This window comes from Natrix helvetica (assembly GCF_964273705.1).
Source record: "Natrix helvetica genome assembly, chromosome: 12".
Classification (NCBI taxonomy): domain Eukaryota; kingdom Metazoa; phylum Chordata; class Lepidosauria; order Squamata; family Natricidae; genus Natrix; species Natrix helvetica.
The window spans coordinates 841381-859226 of record NC_138556.1 but is presented as its reverse complement, the minus strand read 5'-3'; the positions used below and the strand labels follow the sequence as shown (position 1 = coordinate 859226).

The following is a 17846-nucleotide window of genomic DNA, read 5'->3' as shown; positions in this document are numbered from 1 at the left end:
CTTCAGACAAATGGCTATCCAACATCTTCTTAAAAACTTCCAGTGTTGGAGCATTTACAACTTCTGGTGGCAAATTGTTCCACTGATTAATTGTTCTAACTGTCAGGAAACTTCTTCTTAGTTCTAAGTTGCTTCTCTCCTTGATTAGTTTCCACCCATTGCTTCTTGTCTTGCTCTCGGGTGCTTTGGAGAATAGCTTGACTCCCTCTTCTTTGCGGCAGCACCTGACGTATTGGAACACTGCTGTCATATATGGGGTGCCATATCCTTCTTTTCATCAGACTAGAGTGACATACCCAGTTCCAGCAACTCTTCTTTGTACATTTTAGCCTCAAGTCCCCTAATCAGAGGTAGGATTCAAGCGGTTCGCACCGGTTCAGGTGAACTGGTAGGGAAAATTTGACCTGATTCGCTGAACCGGTAACGACCTCTGGCTGGTCCCACCCCCACCTGCTCCGTCACCACCCGCTTGCCCTGCCCGCCGCTAGTCCCGCCTATGCCAGCCCTAAAGTCTCAACATCTTTTTTACACTGTGGCGACCAAAACTAGATGCAAGATTCCAAGTGTGGCCTTACCTTTACCAAGGCCTTATAAAGTGGCATTAACACTTCATGTGATCTTGATTCTATCTCTCTGTTTATGCAGCCTAGAACTGTGTTGGCTTTTTTGGCAGCTGTAGCAGAATGAATGAATGCTCAATACCAATAATCCATGGCTTGTTCCACAGTGTGAGCATGACAGTGTTGAGACTAAGTACACTGCACATTTCCACCATATCCTACAATATATTCTTGGTTCCAGTTATCATCATTCCAGTATGCATCGTTTGAAGTAGGTAATGGCCAAAACAAAGAATCTCTTCACAAAATTCTGTTGGGAGCCAGATATGAGATAACAACTGCTACTGCTTGCAGGGACAAGAGGAAGTATTTTTATGGATGACAAAGTCAATCTGAGTATGAAATGCAAATTACTGTCTAAAGGATACAATGAGATTGTTTCCTATAAACTCAAAAGTCCAGCCTGGGAAATCAATAAGCTGCCCCAAATATGCAATGATGTGTATGTCTCTTCCACATAGCGGAATCCCCCTTGTGATGGTGGAGAATGAAAAGAGCAGAAACATTTGATAAATGTCTCTGCCTTCTCCATGTGTCAGATTTAATTATTCCCATATGGCTTTTTTGGTATAGAAATACTCACTGGCTGGCTTGCAAGTCTTCAATCTCTAGCAAAACTCCCTTTTCATGGAGTCGGGCTGCTGTGTATTTCAGAAAAATCTTCTTGCTCTTTTTTCCTTTCATCTCCCTTGGCTTTTTTGAGACCCTAAAATAAGAAACATCAGAATCCGGTTGAGGGAAGTACAGCGATATCTGTAACACATTTACTGACTTGCTCTGAGCTGAAATGGACCTCTCAAGCTTCAAACTGTGTTTTTGCTGTTGCAACTATTTTCGCTTCTCAGCTTGCCAACAAACTATTGGGGGGGGGAGGGGAAATAGAAAGAAGCTCCAGACATCAGGATGCCAGCCAAGAGAACCAAGACATTTCGGCAGGTGGTTACCAGAGCCGAACAAGACTTTCTCACAACACTAAAAGTCTCCATTGGACAATGTGACCTGACCTAATAGTGGGGAAGGAAAACTTGAACTTTAACTATGTGGGTTTGCGTGGGAAATAGTCAGATCTGGTTTTGTCCTCATCTTTGCCAATATGATGTACTCTAAATTAAAGTTTTGCATTAAGAGATTGGATCGTCTCGGTCATGCTTGCTTTTGGTTGGCTTCGTCAGTTGGCCCAAAGGTTATTGACATTCCTGATAAAAGAAGGATTCTGCTTCTCCTCCCCAAAACATATATACTATGTAAATATTTTCTATCACAACTACTCTCAGTCCCTTTTCAAAAATTTCTGTGACAAAAATTAAATTGCAAAATCCTGAGAGATGGCACTCACTTGCCCTTGCTGGCCAAATTATCCAAACACGTTTTGATGTAGCTCTTATAGTAATCCACTTGCTCTTCATAGAAAGTAGCCTTGGAATTCAGGGCACTGTAGGTCTGTTGAAGCTTCACTAGTTCCGCTTTTCTCCTCTGGCGATAGCGACGTTGATTCCGGATATCCTAAATCAGGAGAGGAATATATGAAAACCAGGCTTTGACTTGAGGATCTGGTGTTGAGATGCCACAATAAAAACTGGCCATTATCTGATCTTGGTGGACCAGATTCCTTTGGGATGAGTACGCACAGCCTTCTGGGCCACACAACAGACATTTTCCCCTTTTCTCCAGATGCCTGTTTGAGCAACCATGAATGGCTGAGGTTATTCCTCCTGGCACTTCTCCAGCTTCCCACAAAAACTACCTTTGCAATATCATTGATCAAATCCTGGTATCTATTCTTTGGGTTTGCCATGCCCAGTTCGGTCAGCTTCTTCAGCCCTGATTGAATTTTGTCCTTCTTCTCTTGAAGACTCAAGTTATTGTCCTCCTTGACAGCTTTTGACTTCTTCATTTTGTCAGGGGTTTTAGCATCCCGAATAGCCCGTCTCTGCATGGCCCTTTGGTGTTCAACTTCCTAGAAAAGGGTCAACATGTCATTTGGAAACCACAATCTGACCAAGTAAAAATGCAGATCTCAACAATTTCTCATCGTGCCCTTGGCCTGCCATTTGACCCCTCCAGAACTGGCACAACAATTTCCTTACCTTATGAGGTGTGGCTACAGAGCCATGTAGAGTAAAGTATCTTTCATACCTGCTCAGCAGCAGCTGGAATTTCAAGGATCTCGGTTAATGTTTCTCCTGGCTGGAAACGGATCACATCCACAATTAAACGTTTGGTGCTAGGAAATAAAAATAATCAAAAGTATGATAAATTATTTGTGTCTCTGTCCATCCTGCCAGGGAGATGTCAAGGTGCCTGTGTCAGAAGCAGACATAGATTTTGGCCTACTCAGGCACCTAATGGATCAGGCTCATGTCCAGGGGTTGTTTGAGGTTTTCCTCAACCTTTTGGCAAAAATGGGGTCTGGCTTGTGGAGCTGCTGTGGGGATACCAATACCACAGTGTGGCCTCTCTTTGCTTGGTTGTCCCTGGTTTCCTAAGGACTGAGGGAAAGAAAGAGACTGAAAGACAGCTGGAAGGATCCTGGCTTTAAACCCAAAGTCAACACTGCTAACAGTTCACCCTGAAGCCTACACTGTGCATTAAGAGTGGCTAAAGAACAATCCTCTACATAATTATTGCATCCGTGGAGTCTCCACTGACAGACTTACTTATGTTGAGTAACTCGAACCCTTCTGGGGAACACAGGCAAACCACAGCTCCAATAGGCAAGCTGGATGGACTTGTGAGTTTCTTAATGGATAAGGTAGCTTTGATGCCAATTGGACAGTCTAAGGAGGGGGCCCCAACCCCAGGGCTGCGGACTGGTACTGTTGGGAACTGGACTGCACAAGCGACAGGGGCGCACAAATCTTCATTTGTGCATGCATGGGAGTTAGGTTGTGCATGAGAAATTCTCCCCTCCCCCGACTGCCTCTGCTGCTGCCAATCCATGGAGCCAGAGAGGTGAGGACACTCGTCTACAGGACTGAATGGGGCAATATCTTGTGAAATTAAGTAGGGTTCTTTTGGGCCTGTAGGAAGTGTCTGAGGAAATGGACAAAGTCCTCTGCAAGTTTCACATGCCCCTTCTGACTCCAGTCAAGGTTTATGCAGTTGGATCTAGGATCCATTAATGCTTCTTTGTGGTAAGGCACGACAACTTCATTATGCAGTTCCCCAAGGCTCAATAGTCTTCTCTATGTAGATGTTATTTAATGTTCTAATCTAACCAGCTACTGGCGCAGGCTGTCTGCTGGTTTGGGTGAACTGTCAGCCATAAGCCAAGGACACCCAAGCTGAGATGGCAATGGCGACTGGTGTCTGGAGAAACCAAGATTCGGTTACACATGCTCCAATTAAACACTGGCAAGAATGAGCTGCTTGCTTCCAGTAAATACCAGGAAATTCATTGAAGGTTGTTGATGCATGATCTGGGGCTCTTCCCTGCTGAAGCAGCAACTGGAAGGCATACCTTAGCTTACACTGCTATACCAATTATGCAACTAAGTTGGCCCTTCAAGGTAATCCAGACAAGAACCACAAAGCATTACTAACACTATCTTAATTGTAAGTAACAGAATTTTGCAAGTCTGAAACCATTTCTTCCCTATTGTTACTTTCCCAAAAACTAGGGAGGGTCCCTCCTGATATGCTTCCCAGGCCCTTTTCCTTCTGCATGGTGAGATACATTTTGCCCAATGGTTGCCTAGCCTGTGGCTCTTCCTCCTCTCTGCCAGGGACACTCCAGAGACCATTACAACTATCATAACCAGGATGCCCAACAACGGCGATTTACACCCTGATCACCACACAGACTACAATCACGCACTATATGGGAAGCTGATTCAACATGTGGTGTGGTCAGGCTCCTGGGGAAGGGGGCGAGCTCCACCCAGAGTAGAATGACATCTATGCTGAAGTCATTTCGCTGGCTACTGGCTGATTTGGGGGTTCAATTCAAAGTATAAACCATTATTTTTAAAGTCCTTCACTGCACTTTGCCAATTATACTGTATCAGGCAATGCCTGCCAAGACAGAATCTGCCTTAGCTGATACCAACACCTATAAAGGTTTTCCCCACAATGTGAAGCTCGTGGGGCTTCAGTAAGAGAACATCTATTTCCAGGGGGGCTCCTACTCGGTGAAATCCCTCCAAGCAAGGATCTGTCCCTCCTTGTATTTTGGAGGGCAGTTAAATCTGTAGTATTCCTGCAGGCATTCAGCCCCAGCTGGTCTTGGTGCCTCTTCTAAATTTAATTTGAACTCTATTTGTTTGGACTTTGAGTTTTTAATTATGTCTATCGTGTTTTTCACCTTGCAAAACCCTAGTTGATTGGATGGGAAATAAATAGTTGAGAGTTATTACTGACGTGGGGCTTTTTTTTTCTTTTCTGCTGGTCCCCATCTTCACCCCACGCTAGCCTTCGAGTGAGTGTTGATCCTTGCTGACTGCCCAGCCTTGCCTCTACAGTTTCCTTGTCAAGGAAGGGTCAAGATTTTGGCCCTTGTCTTTCATTTCCTAGGTCGGAGACAGATGGAATGGCCCAAGTCAGCCGATTGGCTCTATGCCTAACGCAGAACGGCTGGGTTTCTCTGTCTCTGTGCAGGGAAGACAGCCAGCGCTGAAAGGCAGCAGACCCTCACTGCAGATTTGGCAGGCTGCTCCAGGGCAGCCCCTTCCTCGCCTTCACTTACTTCAGCAGGATCGTCTTTGCGTCCATCTCGGCATTCTCATCGCCAGGAACATCAAACTTGTTTGTCAAAGTGAGAGAAACCTCGGTTTTGGCAAGCATCTCTTTACTGGGATCATTCACGTTGCCACATCCTTCTCCTGCAAGAGAAAGAGTGGGTCTCCTTTCTGTACAATCCTCTACTGGTGAAGCAGCAGCATATAAAAGGCATCTAAGACGGCAATAATACAGCTATATTTAAAGCAATTCCCCATAAAGCAAATAGTGAAGGCCCTCCCATGTTTAGGAAGCTTTGTAACAGTCCAATGAAGAAATAAATACTGTTTAAGAAACATTAGAAACATTGTATCTATGCAGTTATAAGAACAAAAAGAAGTTTTCAAAAACATCAAATAATCTGCCAGGCCTGATAGCAAAATCTAAATAAAAAATCCAGCAGTTTTCTAAAGGACCAGCCACCAGGGGCCTAACCTCCAGAGAGAGCAAACACCATCTGGACTTTTATTTTCAGTAATGACTGTCCAGAATTCATTCAATATCTGAAGTGAAAAACTAAAGAGGAAATAAGAGCAAAAAATTTTTGCACGCTGAACTGGCAGCAACCCACCCGATACATATACAGTATATACAACAACAACAACACACACATACACGTATATAATAATAATAACTAACAATAATAAAGCCACATAAACAAATAAACAGAACAACCATGTGCAACCAAAAAACCAAGAGGAGCAGACGTGACTCCGGCCAGCTTTCCCACGGACATTGCTTTGGGGACCCTGGCAGGGAGCACTGAAAAATCACCCACATGTGACCACGGGGGGTGCTGGAAAAACCATAGTGCTAGAAGAGACGAATGTGTTACGGGGAAGAAGCAGCCTGTTTTATCTCTTACTCCCCCTGTATGCATTACGAATTTGAAATGAAAAAAAAAAGGTTATTAGTATAAAGGGGATGAAAGTTAAAGGAAGGAAGGGAGGATTGTTAAACCACTCCAGAAGAATGTATTTGTTTATAATGCATAAATTCATAGAACGTGATAATATTTTGTTGGCCAGCAATGCTATTATATGTATATAAAGTAGAAATATATTGAAATACCCATAAAGGAAGATAAAATAAGTATTTTTGCAGAAGACTGAATCTTATATGGCCTTTTTGCAGACAACAGAAAGAACTAAAACAATTGTTTTAGATGTTAAGTAAGGAAACAAAAGGATTGTTATGTTTGAGGAGGGATAATATTTTTTATTATAATTGTTGTAAAGGTTGGAAATAATTTCTTTAATTATCTTTTTCTCCTTTCTTTTTCAACTGTATTGTCTCCTGCCATTTTTCTTTTACATATTTCTTCTTTTCCTTTTATTCAAGTAAAATTTTTCAATAAAAACATTTTTAAAAAAGGATAGAAAAAGTATTTATAGTGCATTCAAAAAATATTCAGACCTCCTTCACGTTTGTCAATTTTGTTATGCTGTAGCTTGATTCTACAGGTTGAAATTCTTTTTTCCTCATTAATCTATTCTCAGTACCCCACAATGACAAAGTGAAAACAGAATTTTAGAAATGTTTGTAAATTTATTAAAAAGAAATAAGTGAAAAATCACATTGGCCTAAGTATTTAGACTCTTTGCAACATCACTTGAAATTTAATTCAAGAGCCTCCCATTTCTCTTGATTGTTGCTGATATGTTTCTACACCTTAACTGGAGTCAACCTATGGTAAGTTAAATTGGACGTGATTTGGAAAGGGTTTGCAGTGGTTTGCAGCAGCGGGCGCTGGACTGTGAGTATGATGGTGACTGCCAGGACTGAGGCCGGGCCAGGATCACCGGAAGGCTCAGGGGCAGAGGAGAGCGACTCCAGGCACAGAACCAGAGCAGTAATGTCCAAGCTCCTGGCTGCCCAATGCCCTTCAAAGGTTGTAACTTGAGAACCCTGCAGCAGGCAGCAAGGGACTCATGCCAGCAGGCCCATCCCATTGCACAGATCAAGGTCACTGGCCAGAGGCTTCAGCCCTTCCCCTTCTCCAGGGTCCCCTGCTAGACCTTCCAGGCACTTGAGGCAGGAGGTTTAACCTCCCCCCCTCCACCTCCCAGGTCAGTCAGGGATGTTATGGGGGACCCACTTGAGGGCACCTCTTGTGATTATCTTCTTCCCCTACTCTGGCCTCTCTTGGACTGGGACACATGGGCCTACTGTGGAGGATCTGGATCCCCTTCCAGATAGCATCAGGAGGCTTATTGCCTCAGCCATCTCCAAGGGCATAGCCTCTGGGTTGAAACAACAGGGGGCTCACTCTCAAGGCCACAAGGAACTTCGTGAGAGGTCTCAGGTCAGGCGCTCTAGCGATAGGGCTTCTTCCAGGGAGGCTCACAGGCCACACTCCCCCTCAGTGGTAAGCGAAGGGTCTGTAATGGGGGAGGAGGCCCAGTGTGAGGTGGATTTTTCCGAGGATGAGGAAGCCCTTTCTCCTGAACCCCCGGCTTTTCTGGGCCTGTTTTCTTCTTCACATTTCAAGACGCTCCTGCATAAAGCTAGGGCTACCACTAAATGGGGGGGGGGGGCAGGTGTGCCTCAGGATCCTGATCAGGCCATGTTTTCTGCTACGTCTTCCGATAAGGAAGAGGTCCCAGTGCCTCCTCTTTTTCTGGAGGTTGTGAACAAGCAGTGGGTGCGGCCTTCGGCGTTTCCCAATCCTGGAAGTAGCAACAGTCATTTCTATAATATAGATCAGGCCTTTGCACAGCTCTTCAGGTTTCCACTGTCTTCAGGATGCGCCTGTGGCAGCATTGGCAACATCCTTGACTGTAGTGTCGGGTGACGCTGCTGATAAGCTTAAACCTGAGGACAGACGGGCAGAGCTTACCTTGTATAAGAATTTCCAAGCCGCCGTGTGAGCCATTAAGTCAGCGGCAGCAGCCTATTTTAACCATGCCATGGTCTTATGGTTGCACCAGTTACGGGACCATATCCCGGCATCTGACGAACACCTCCTACAGGATATTACCAAAATCATGTCTGCGACCCAATTCTCCGCAGATGCTATACTTGACTCTGTCAAGTATGCGTCTCTGGCCCTGTCCACCTGTGTCACATCCAGGTGCCTCTTTTGGCTGTGCAATTCGCAGATGGACAATAAGAACAAATGGAATCTGGCGGAGGTGCCTTACTTGGGCTCCTCCTTGTTCGGAGAGGCCTTGGATCCGATCCTGATAGAGAATAAGGACAAGAAGAAGGTGTTGCCTTCCAATGCCAAGTGGATGGAGGCCCATCCAGCCCCGTATTACCACCGGCCCTCTTATAGGGCATCAGAGCCAGATTATCAGAGTCAAGGGTACTTCTCACCCAGATCAGATAGGCAGAACCCTCGCCCATATTACCAGGATAGGAACTGGTTTCAGAGCCAGGCCAAACGGCCCTTTCACGGGACTGGGGGGCATGTCCTTTCCGCAAAGGGAAATGACTTGTACCCGAGTCATCCCATAGGGAGCGGTCTGGCGCTCTTTGCGAATCAATGGGCCAAGATCACCTAGGATACTTGGGTGCTGTCTAAGCACACAGCCAAGACAACATACGAGTATCTTAGGAACAACTCTGTGAATGTCCTCGAGTGGCTCAGCCAGAGTCCTGACATGAACCCTATTGAACATGTCTGGAGGGACCTGAAAATGGCTGTCCACCACTATCCAACCTGACTGAGAGGGTTTGCAAAGAAGAATGGCAGAAAATCTCCCAATCCAGGTATGCAAAGCTTGTTGCTTCATATCCAAAAAGACTCGAGGCTGTAATTGCTGCCAAAGGTACTTCAACAAAGTAAATGAGTTGGAAAACCGGAAGTGTCCGGCAAGACTGGTTGGAAAAATAGTGGGCTCTGATGAGCGCCACGAAAACCCAACCAGACAAACTGCTATTGGGGGACCGGAACCATCTTGTAGGAATGGGGAAGAAGAAGAGGTGTCTCAGACAACCAAGGGGAACACACAGTTCCTTGGTAGATCGGAGAAAAACTCTTCAAACTGACACTGGAGGTGGTGGCCATATTCAAACGACTGCTCTAAAGCTGGGGCAACCAGACTAAGCTTTTTGTGCAGGAGCCGTGCTGGAACAGAGTGTTGGAACCGGGTGAGTGATTGGCCAGCTCATAGGTTAAAGGAAACTTTGAATTTGATCTTAAAAAGCATCCCAGAGCTAAATTAGCAGCTAATTGGCATTTGGGGAAGTTTATGGAGGAAAAAGGAAACAGCGGAGGTTTAAGTACTAAAGTCTTAGAAGATTCTTGCTTTCACATTTGGAGTTGAAGGTACTAAAAATAATAAAAAGAAAGAACCTGGAAAAGGGGGAGGGATTCCTTTTCTCTTTTTTATGGATTTAAAGTGATTTTTGACAGCTTTTGACAATCAGCTGTTGGCGTGTATTGCGGACTGAAGAGCACAATTTACCGGTGAGAAGAGAATACTACAACACCTAGTGGAAGAAGAAAGTGAGAATGCAGCTGTGGAATTTGACCGTGGCTACAGGGAAAAATACTTTGGAACTGTGAGAACTTTTAAGGAGTGCTGGCTTTTGTTTGGCTTTGACTGCCTATAGCTGTGGATTGGACTGGACTAATACTGGAATTGGACATTAGAACATTAGAACTTGGAAATAAAAAGAAAAAAAGAATTTCATGGACTTTAAACTCTAATTAAATGTGATATAACCCAAAAATTGTAAAAAAAATGTTAAATTAGTTAAACTTGCATTATGGAGCTTTGGAAGTGTGATGAATTACTAGAGATGCTAAAAAATGCGTGTGAAACTTTAATTGGTAAAAAAAAATAAGAAAACCAGATGGAGCAAGCAGACTGGGAAATAGGAGAAGAGGGGGCAAGTGAAGAACAGGAAGATAACATGGAAGAAAAAGGAATTGAAAATAAAGTTAGATCAGAGATGGCTAACCTTTTTCCCATCACATGCCAAAAGCGGGGGGGGGGGAGCCCAGGGAGGGCCGTGTGCGAACATGCCCACACCCATGCTATGCGCATGACCCCGTGTGCATGCACACCCCTGCTTTTGGCACACGATGGGCCCGCTTGATGGAGAGCAAAAACAGCTTTCCCCGCCCCCGAACTATGCACAGAGTTTGCCTGCAATGCTGCACTTTAACTACTGAGCCACCAGAGCTCAGTAAAAAATCTGCTATAATGTACTTTGAGAACATAGTTTAGTTGCCAGAATTCATGTAACCCTGTCTACTGCGCCTCAATAAATCTCACTAAAGAAACATATATCAGAATTGCGCTTAAAAGAAATATGAATTTAATTGTAAAAAGATATCGAAGAACCTGACAGGGTTTTCAACTCAGGTTTTCGCCCTCCTTTGTACTGTTTTACTTTTTCTTTATTATCCTTCAGACACACTGTCTTTTTCGGAGTATAGGAACTGGAGTATATAAGACGCACCAAGAATTTGAAGAGGCAAATTAAAAAAAAAGTTTTTGCAGACCTCCCAAAAATGGCCCATTTTTCACAAAAACCAGCCTGTTTTTTTGTCAAAAAAAGGGCATGCATAGCCTTTAGGCGGCTTATAGAGTGCTTCTGGGGGTTGGGGGGCCAAAAACGAGCAAAAAACGCCCAGTGTTATGCTCATTTTTGCCCCTCCCAGCCCCCAGGAGCATTCTGGAAGCCTCCTAAAGGCTATGTACGGCCATTTTTGCAAAGGGTGTGGGGTTTTGGGAGGCCAAAAATGCTGTATTCAGTGTATAAGACACACCCAGATTTTCACCCTCTTTTTTGAGGGAAAAAGGTGTGTCTTATACTCTGTAAAATATGGTAGGTATTTTTAAAAAATTCTTCTTATTGATTTGTGGTAACCACTGTGTTAAAATTATGTCAACATTATTGTATTAACTTATTTATGGCTGCTATTTTCAACATTCAGAAAGTTTAATAATTATGGAAGTTTACATTATCATTATTATTAAATACCCAACAATGAAAAATCACAACTGCCTATTCTTTAGCTGGTGTTGCCCTCCAGAGGCATCGATTTCCTCCAAAGAACCTAGGACCGTGATGGCAAACCTATGGCATGCAGAGCCATTTATCAGGGCATGCAAGGCACTGCCCTTTCAGCTCCAGCACGCACGCGAGCGCTGGCCAGCTGACTTAGGCCTTCTTTTGAAGCCATTTTTTGCCCTCTGGAGGCTTCAGGGAAGCCTGAAGAGTGCGAAAAACCAGCCATGCGGGCAAACAGGAAGTTCGGGAACAGACTTCTGGTTTGGCTGTAGACTTCTGGTTTGCACTCTGGAGCCTTCAGGCGGCTTTCCTGAAGGCTCCGGAGGGAAAAAAATGGCCCTACGAGCAAACAGGAAGTGACTTCCAGTTTGGCCATGAGGCTGTTTTTTGCCCTCGGGAGCCTACAGTGAAGCATCCTGAAGGCTCCGAAGGGCGAAAAACAGCCCTATGAGCAAACCGGAAGTCCGTTCCTGAACTTCTGGTTTGCCCATAGAGCGTTTTTTTGCCCACCGGAGCCTTCAGGGAAGCTCCTGAAGCCTCCAGAGGGGGGAGGGGGCAGAAAGCCTGACGAGTGTGAAAAAGTGCACCAAAAGTGGGGGAGGGGGGGAGAAGCACTGGTTGTGCATGCATGCACGCATAGGGGGGAAGCATGCGCATGTGTGGCATGCCCGTGCACGACCCCCCTGTGGGGGGGCAAATCAGCCAAAAAAGGTTCGCCATCACTGACCTAGGATGTCATGATGTATTGGTATAGCACATGGATGGATCCAAGCAGTGTGACTAACGGACAGATGGAAATCTTGCCAACCAATGTGCAGATTTACAAACTGCTGTCCAAGACTTTCAACCGCTTTTTCAACTCTATGTTCCTACCAATTTTTCACTGCATTTCTATGGATGTTCTAGTGAGTCATTTTTATGTTTTGTTGGACAGCCAGCCAGATATTTAAACTGGATCTGGCATTTTAATCCACCCTTCAGATCTGTCCCAAGGACCTGGCATAGACAGATGTTGGTGTTAAAGCTATTGTTGTAGGATGCAAGCTGTTCCAAGCAAAGCTGCCTTTTGCAATTGACTGATTTGTGATTTTGTCAATGCCAGTGTTCAAGTGGTGCTCCAGATGGTTTGGGATTGCATCTAAGGCTCCTATTGCTATTGGTAGTATCTTTTCTTTCTTCTGCTATAGTCGTTGTGTTTCTATTTGCAGATCTTTATATTTTGCTTATTTTCTCCAATCCTTTCTCTTCTCTTTTGCTGTCTCAAAGCACTGCCACATCCACTATCCAAACACTATCTAAACATGGCAGGTTATTGTTTATTTAAATGAATTGTCTGCCCAACTCCAGTGGTCTCTAGGCTGTGTACAAAACTAGGGAAAACATAAAAGCAGCTAAAAACATTGAATCACTCAGACAAGACAAAAACAATTTAATGTGGAGAAAAAACAAAAGGTAATTAAAAAAATAATAAACATCAATCCAGGCCTGGGACCAAAACCAGGTTTTCAAAGCTTTCTAGAACCCCAGGAAAGTGGACCTTTTCCTTATTTGGAGAGGGGGGGGACTGCTGTTCTGGAAGGTGGGGGCGCAACAGAGAAAGCACGCTTCTGAGACCCCCACAAAACGGCAGTGCTGAATGGAGGGGGCCTGACGTGCACCCACTCTCCTGGCTTATGTTAGGAGGGCAGAAACATCTGGGGATAAGCAGATAAGCCACTCTCAGGTGCCCTGGCCAAACTGGAATATGGGAAAAGCTCACCAATCAGGGATTCAATGGTAGAAACTTCGCCCAGGTCATCCAGAAGCTCGTGTATAGGATCATTGTGCTCTGGGGCAATTGCATCCTGATGATCCAAGAGCAGCTGATTTGGGTAGAAGAGAGAAAGCTTCTTTAATATGGTTTTTCAAATCTTTTGGGAAAAAGGACATTTTTGCACATCGCATGCAGCCCGGCTGTTGGCAGAGCTTAAAGGCTTGAATGCTATGCAGCATTAAAATCAATATGCAAGACTTACAGTGTGTGTATTGATGATTTCTCCAATGGAAATATAAATCACTGGTTTTGTGAGTGTCACTAAGTCAGAATATTCATCAACATTAAACTTCTCTTGCAGTTCTGGAACCTCACAAGCAGCCTGGAAAAAACGCCTTTAAAGGAAAACAAAGTCAATTCAATGTCATCCCTGCACTGCATTATTATGGATCAAGAAAGGCCTTTGCAAGGCGGGTTTAATCTCTTGTGCTGAGAGAGTGGCAACATCTGGTATCGTTTACAGTGCTTCTGGCATGTCTATTTGGAGGATCTGTTCTGTCTGTTGAGACATTAGAAGATATTCTAATTCTAATTCTATTCCATTTTATTATCTTTGTGCCCGAGAGCTGCCACTGGAATCATGGCTTCTCGGTTCACATGGGTTTTTTTCATCTACAAGGAGAATCTGGCCAGATATTTTCTTTTTTGTCCCTGGGTCAGGGACTGAAGACACAATGTTGTTCTACTAATTAAAAAAGCATCACACAAAGTTGGATAGCCTTGCTAAGTTGATAAATAAATTAGATAAAATATTTTTTTCTTATTTTTATTTTCTTGTAAATCTCTTTAGATTTAGAACTACTTAGCTAATTTTTAATTGACACTTCCTTTAACGATAACTTGACTTTTTCTTTTGCTATGTAAAACTCTGGTTGAGCTTCCATTTCAAATATAGAAAAGCTAAGAGCCCAGAGAAGGTGAGATGCTTTTTCATCTGTGTCTTCAAAGATCAGCTGTCCAAACAAGTTGCTCTCTGCTGGCCTCCTCCGAAAGGAGCACATTGTTTGCCCACTAACACCAGGGAGCTCAGAAGCATTGAAGCAGACTCCAAGGTAGGTTTAATTTTGCAAATGTTTGTAAATTACCTAAAACTCATTCACAACAACCAAGAGTTGTAACTGCCAGCCATCATTTATGCTCATATTTCATCAATTCAATTTGTTTTTAAAATGGTTTATCTTCAAAGAGTGTTTGAGCTTCTGGGACATTTCTTTTTATGACTTCTGAACTATTGTACCATGAGATTCCAAATGTGGCCTCTGGTCCCACAGTCCTAAATTAACCCACGGAGATAGAATTAATATATATTCCCTCTTCACTCAGCTTTTCCACTCTGGTTTCTGGGGAAGCAGACACAAGTTGTCATTCCAGCCAGAATCCCCTTCAAGCCAGAGTCAAATTCGGCTCTGAAAATGCCTCTCAGCAGACAAGCAGACTCAAGGGCCAGGATCCAAAGATCTATTTTGCAGGAACAAATCCCAAATGCAGTTTGTAGATACATTTAGTCTTACCCAGAGGAGACTGGCGGCCCTGCTGCACACTAAAATGCATACAGAATGTGAACTGTATGCACATTTATTAATGTAAGTCACTTGCAGTATATGACAGCCAACTGATAAATCCGGGCAGCTAACAACAATCAGGCCACCTTAAATGTATCAACAACAAAAACCAGAACTTCACACAAGACTGAACTCCCATCGTGCTCCCACCAGGTGCCTCAATTTCTACACACTTCCTTCAGTGAGTGCCATGAGTGATGTTGGCAGTGTTTCTAGATTTCACAGACAAAACCTAATCTTGGTTGGGGCCTCTTGTTTCTTTCCAACGGTATCAAGCTCTTGTGACTAAGATCTGGGCACTTAGAAATTGTAGAACAACAGACAACTGTGTGTGCATGCATGCATTACTGATTTCAAAATCTTATTGGAATCTTCTTCCTAGGCAACCAAATTACCAGTTTAATATTACTACACTACAGAGATTAACGTTTTATGAAACAAGGGACATATATGTATATGTCGTATATATGTCTTGGTATATGTTTTGTTATATGTATGTCGATATATTTATTTCCTATGTTTTGTTGTACGCCGCCCCGAGTCCTTCGGGAGAGGGTGCGGCTAAGAAATAAATATTTATTATTATTATTATTTATAAAATTAATAAAGGTGGAAGAAAAAAGTATGTGTTCTGTCAAATTGAACATTCCTCAATTGTACAAAATATCTACAAAACTCTGAGAAATAGTGAAAAAATGGAGCAATGTTCATGTGCATTATTCTCTTTTAAATTAAGCACTGTAAAATATTTAATAACATCTCCCAAACAGATTTTCTTTTGGTCCTGCTGATAATCAAAGCTGCATTTTACATACCAAGAACAGCTTGCAGTATTTGTAGCGTCTGAGAACAGGCAGCTTGGGGGAAATGGATAAAGAATGGAGATTCTTGTGCCCCAAGTCTTAGGGCATCCCTGAGCATAATCCACTTCCCTGTACAACGCACCCATTGCTTAGAATTCCCTACCTGAATTTCTGATAGGACTGAGACAGGAATTCATTGATGAGGGCGAGGTGTGCGTTGTCTCCCATGAACATCTTATTGGAGGCTGCGTGTTGCAACATTTTTGCAATGGAGCCCAAGTTCCGCCGTTGGTCTGTGGTCAACTGTCCTCCAGCTGAGAGATCAATAATGTCAAAGGCATCCGGGGCCACAATGGCCGGGTTCATGTAGCGATAGTACAGAAGGTTGCCCACAATCTGGAAACAGAAAGAAGATGCCAGGTAGATTCCCTGCAGCCCTGGGGTTTTTCAGAAGAGCCTTTCCTACTTCTGTTCCCCATTCTAGGTTGCTTAATTGCACAGATAGGCAAGGGAGACACCAGATCTTAGAAGAAAAAGAAAATTACATACACTTGTGGCAGAGAGTCAAGCGTGCCTTCAGAGGTAATTAGACACAACTCAAGGGACGCTCGGTGGCTAAGACGCTGAGCTTGTCGATCAGAAAGGTTGGCAGTTCGGCGGTTTGAATCCCTAGCGCCGTGTAACGGAGTGAGCTACCGCTACTTGACCCAGCTTCTGCCAACCTAGCAGTTCGAAAGCATGTAAAAATGCAAGTAGAAAAATAGGAACCACCTTTGGTGGGAAGGAAACAGCGTTCCGTGAGCCTTCGGTGTTTAGTCATGCCGCCCACATGACCACGGAGACGTCTTCAGACAGCGCTGGCTCTTCGGCTTTGAAACGGAGATGAGCACCGCCCCCTAGAGTCAGGAATGACTAGCAAATATGTGGGAGGGGAACCTTTACCTTTACCTTAGACACAACTTGGGGGGAAAAAATTTCAGTTGCAGAGAAAGCAAAGCAGGAACATGATCACACTGCAACTGAAACTAAGCTCTACTCAGTCGCAGTAGAAGCTAAATATTTCGGAGTCCTTGGCACTCTCTGAACTGGGTTGTTTACTTGCAGACCTTTCATTACCGAAGTAGGTATCATCATCTGTGCTGGTAGGGAGCCGGGTTTGCTTTCAATTTATATTCTAGTGGCTTGCCCTGTCAAGACTAACAGCCAAGAAGCAAATAATGCCCCAATCAAGGAACGACCAACCCAAACAAGCTGACAGTAAGCAACAGCCCAAGGAACCACCAAGACCATTTCCAGCGATACTGACAGGGCAAGCCACTAATATGCAACAGGAGAGGAAACCCTTCCTTGCTAACCCTGATGTTAGTACTTAGTTTGGTAATGAGACATCTGCAGGAAAATAACCCAGTTCAGGGAGCACCAAGGGCCACGTAGTTCACCTCTGAGCTACAAATATTCTCTCCTAGTCATTCAAATATTCTTTAGCCTTCATACCTTGGATATTCAGTGAATAACACTAGGGAAAGTTGTCATATGTACCTATGTGTTCTTCCTGATACATTTCACTATTTTTCCTAAGGTTAGCTAGAAGTGAGGCAATGGTACAGAGCTCCTTAGAAAGGTTTGAGAGGCATGTAGAAATTTTAATCCTTATTAAACATCCAAAAATGTGCCAGGATTAATTCGGGAGTGCAGCTGTCCTCTTTGTTGTGGCTTTTTCCCTTTATTTTTCAAGGAAGAGGCGGCCAGAGCAAAAGGCCTGATTTCCCTGGGCAGTTTTCTTTTCTCACCTTCAGGACGTTAGATAATGATGATCTGACAAGGAACAGTTGAGCTAAAGGAAGGAAGCCTTTTGTTTGCTTTCCAGGGGCCTGGGCCCTTCTCCGGCAAGGGCAACAGTAAGGGCCTGCCTGCTGAGCGGGGAGGAGGGAAAGCCCAGTCATTTCTGAATCAGAGCCATGAAGCTGCTTCCTAAGGGGTGCCTTGGCTCTCTCACACAGCCCAGCACTGTCTGCCACACTACATCTCAGCTGCTGGTGGGACAGACTGGTCACTAGTAAGCTACTCCGTGGGGAGATCGCCTTCTGACCTGCATGTCAGAATCTCAAAAAAAGTTAATTCACCTGCAGAGAAAGCCTAGATTCGATGCCTCAGTGTGGGAAAGCACAGAGCTAGAAAAGAGAAGAAAACAGCATTCAGTCTTTCATAGGAAGAGGCACAGGATCTTCTATCTTTCAAGAGAAGCTGCCAGGTATGAACTGCCACACAACCCCACCAAGGCTTGCTCCAATTCTGGGCCTGCAAGGGCCGGCCCCCTTCCTGTAACGGAGAGCATTTGAGGAAGAAGAGGCCACCCGCTGGC

General features: G+C 44.1%; 1 protein-coding gene across 1 annotated transcript in view; it reads right to left on the bottom strand.

The window, feature by feature from the left end:
* The window catches only part of IQGAP1 (IQ motif containing GTPase activating protein 1), a 116996-nt gene that overhangs the window by 12708 nt on the left and 86442 nt on the right, over nucleotides 1–17846 (bottom strand). The window contains exons 29-36 of the mRNA XM_081964901.1: nucleotides 15648–15880; nucleotides 13322–13454; nucleotides 13066–13168; nucleotides 5305–5440; nucleotides 2757–2844; nucleotides 2365–2577; nucleotides 1957–2123; nucleotides 1204–1326 (exon numbers count right to left, since the gene is read on the bottom strand). Of these exons, the coding sequence (XP_081821027.1) occupies nucleotides 1204–1326; nucleotides 1957–2123; nucleotides 2365–2577; nucleotides 2757–2844; nucleotides 5305–5440; nucleotides 13066–13168; nucleotides 13322–13454; nucleotides 15648–15880 (1196 nt within the window). The remainder of the gene's footprint in view (nucleotides 1–1203; nucleotides 1327–1956; nucleotides 2124–2364; nucleotides 2578–2756; nucleotides 2845–5304; nucleotides 5441–13065; nucleotides 13169–13321; nucleotides 13455–15647; nucleotides 15881–17846) is intronic.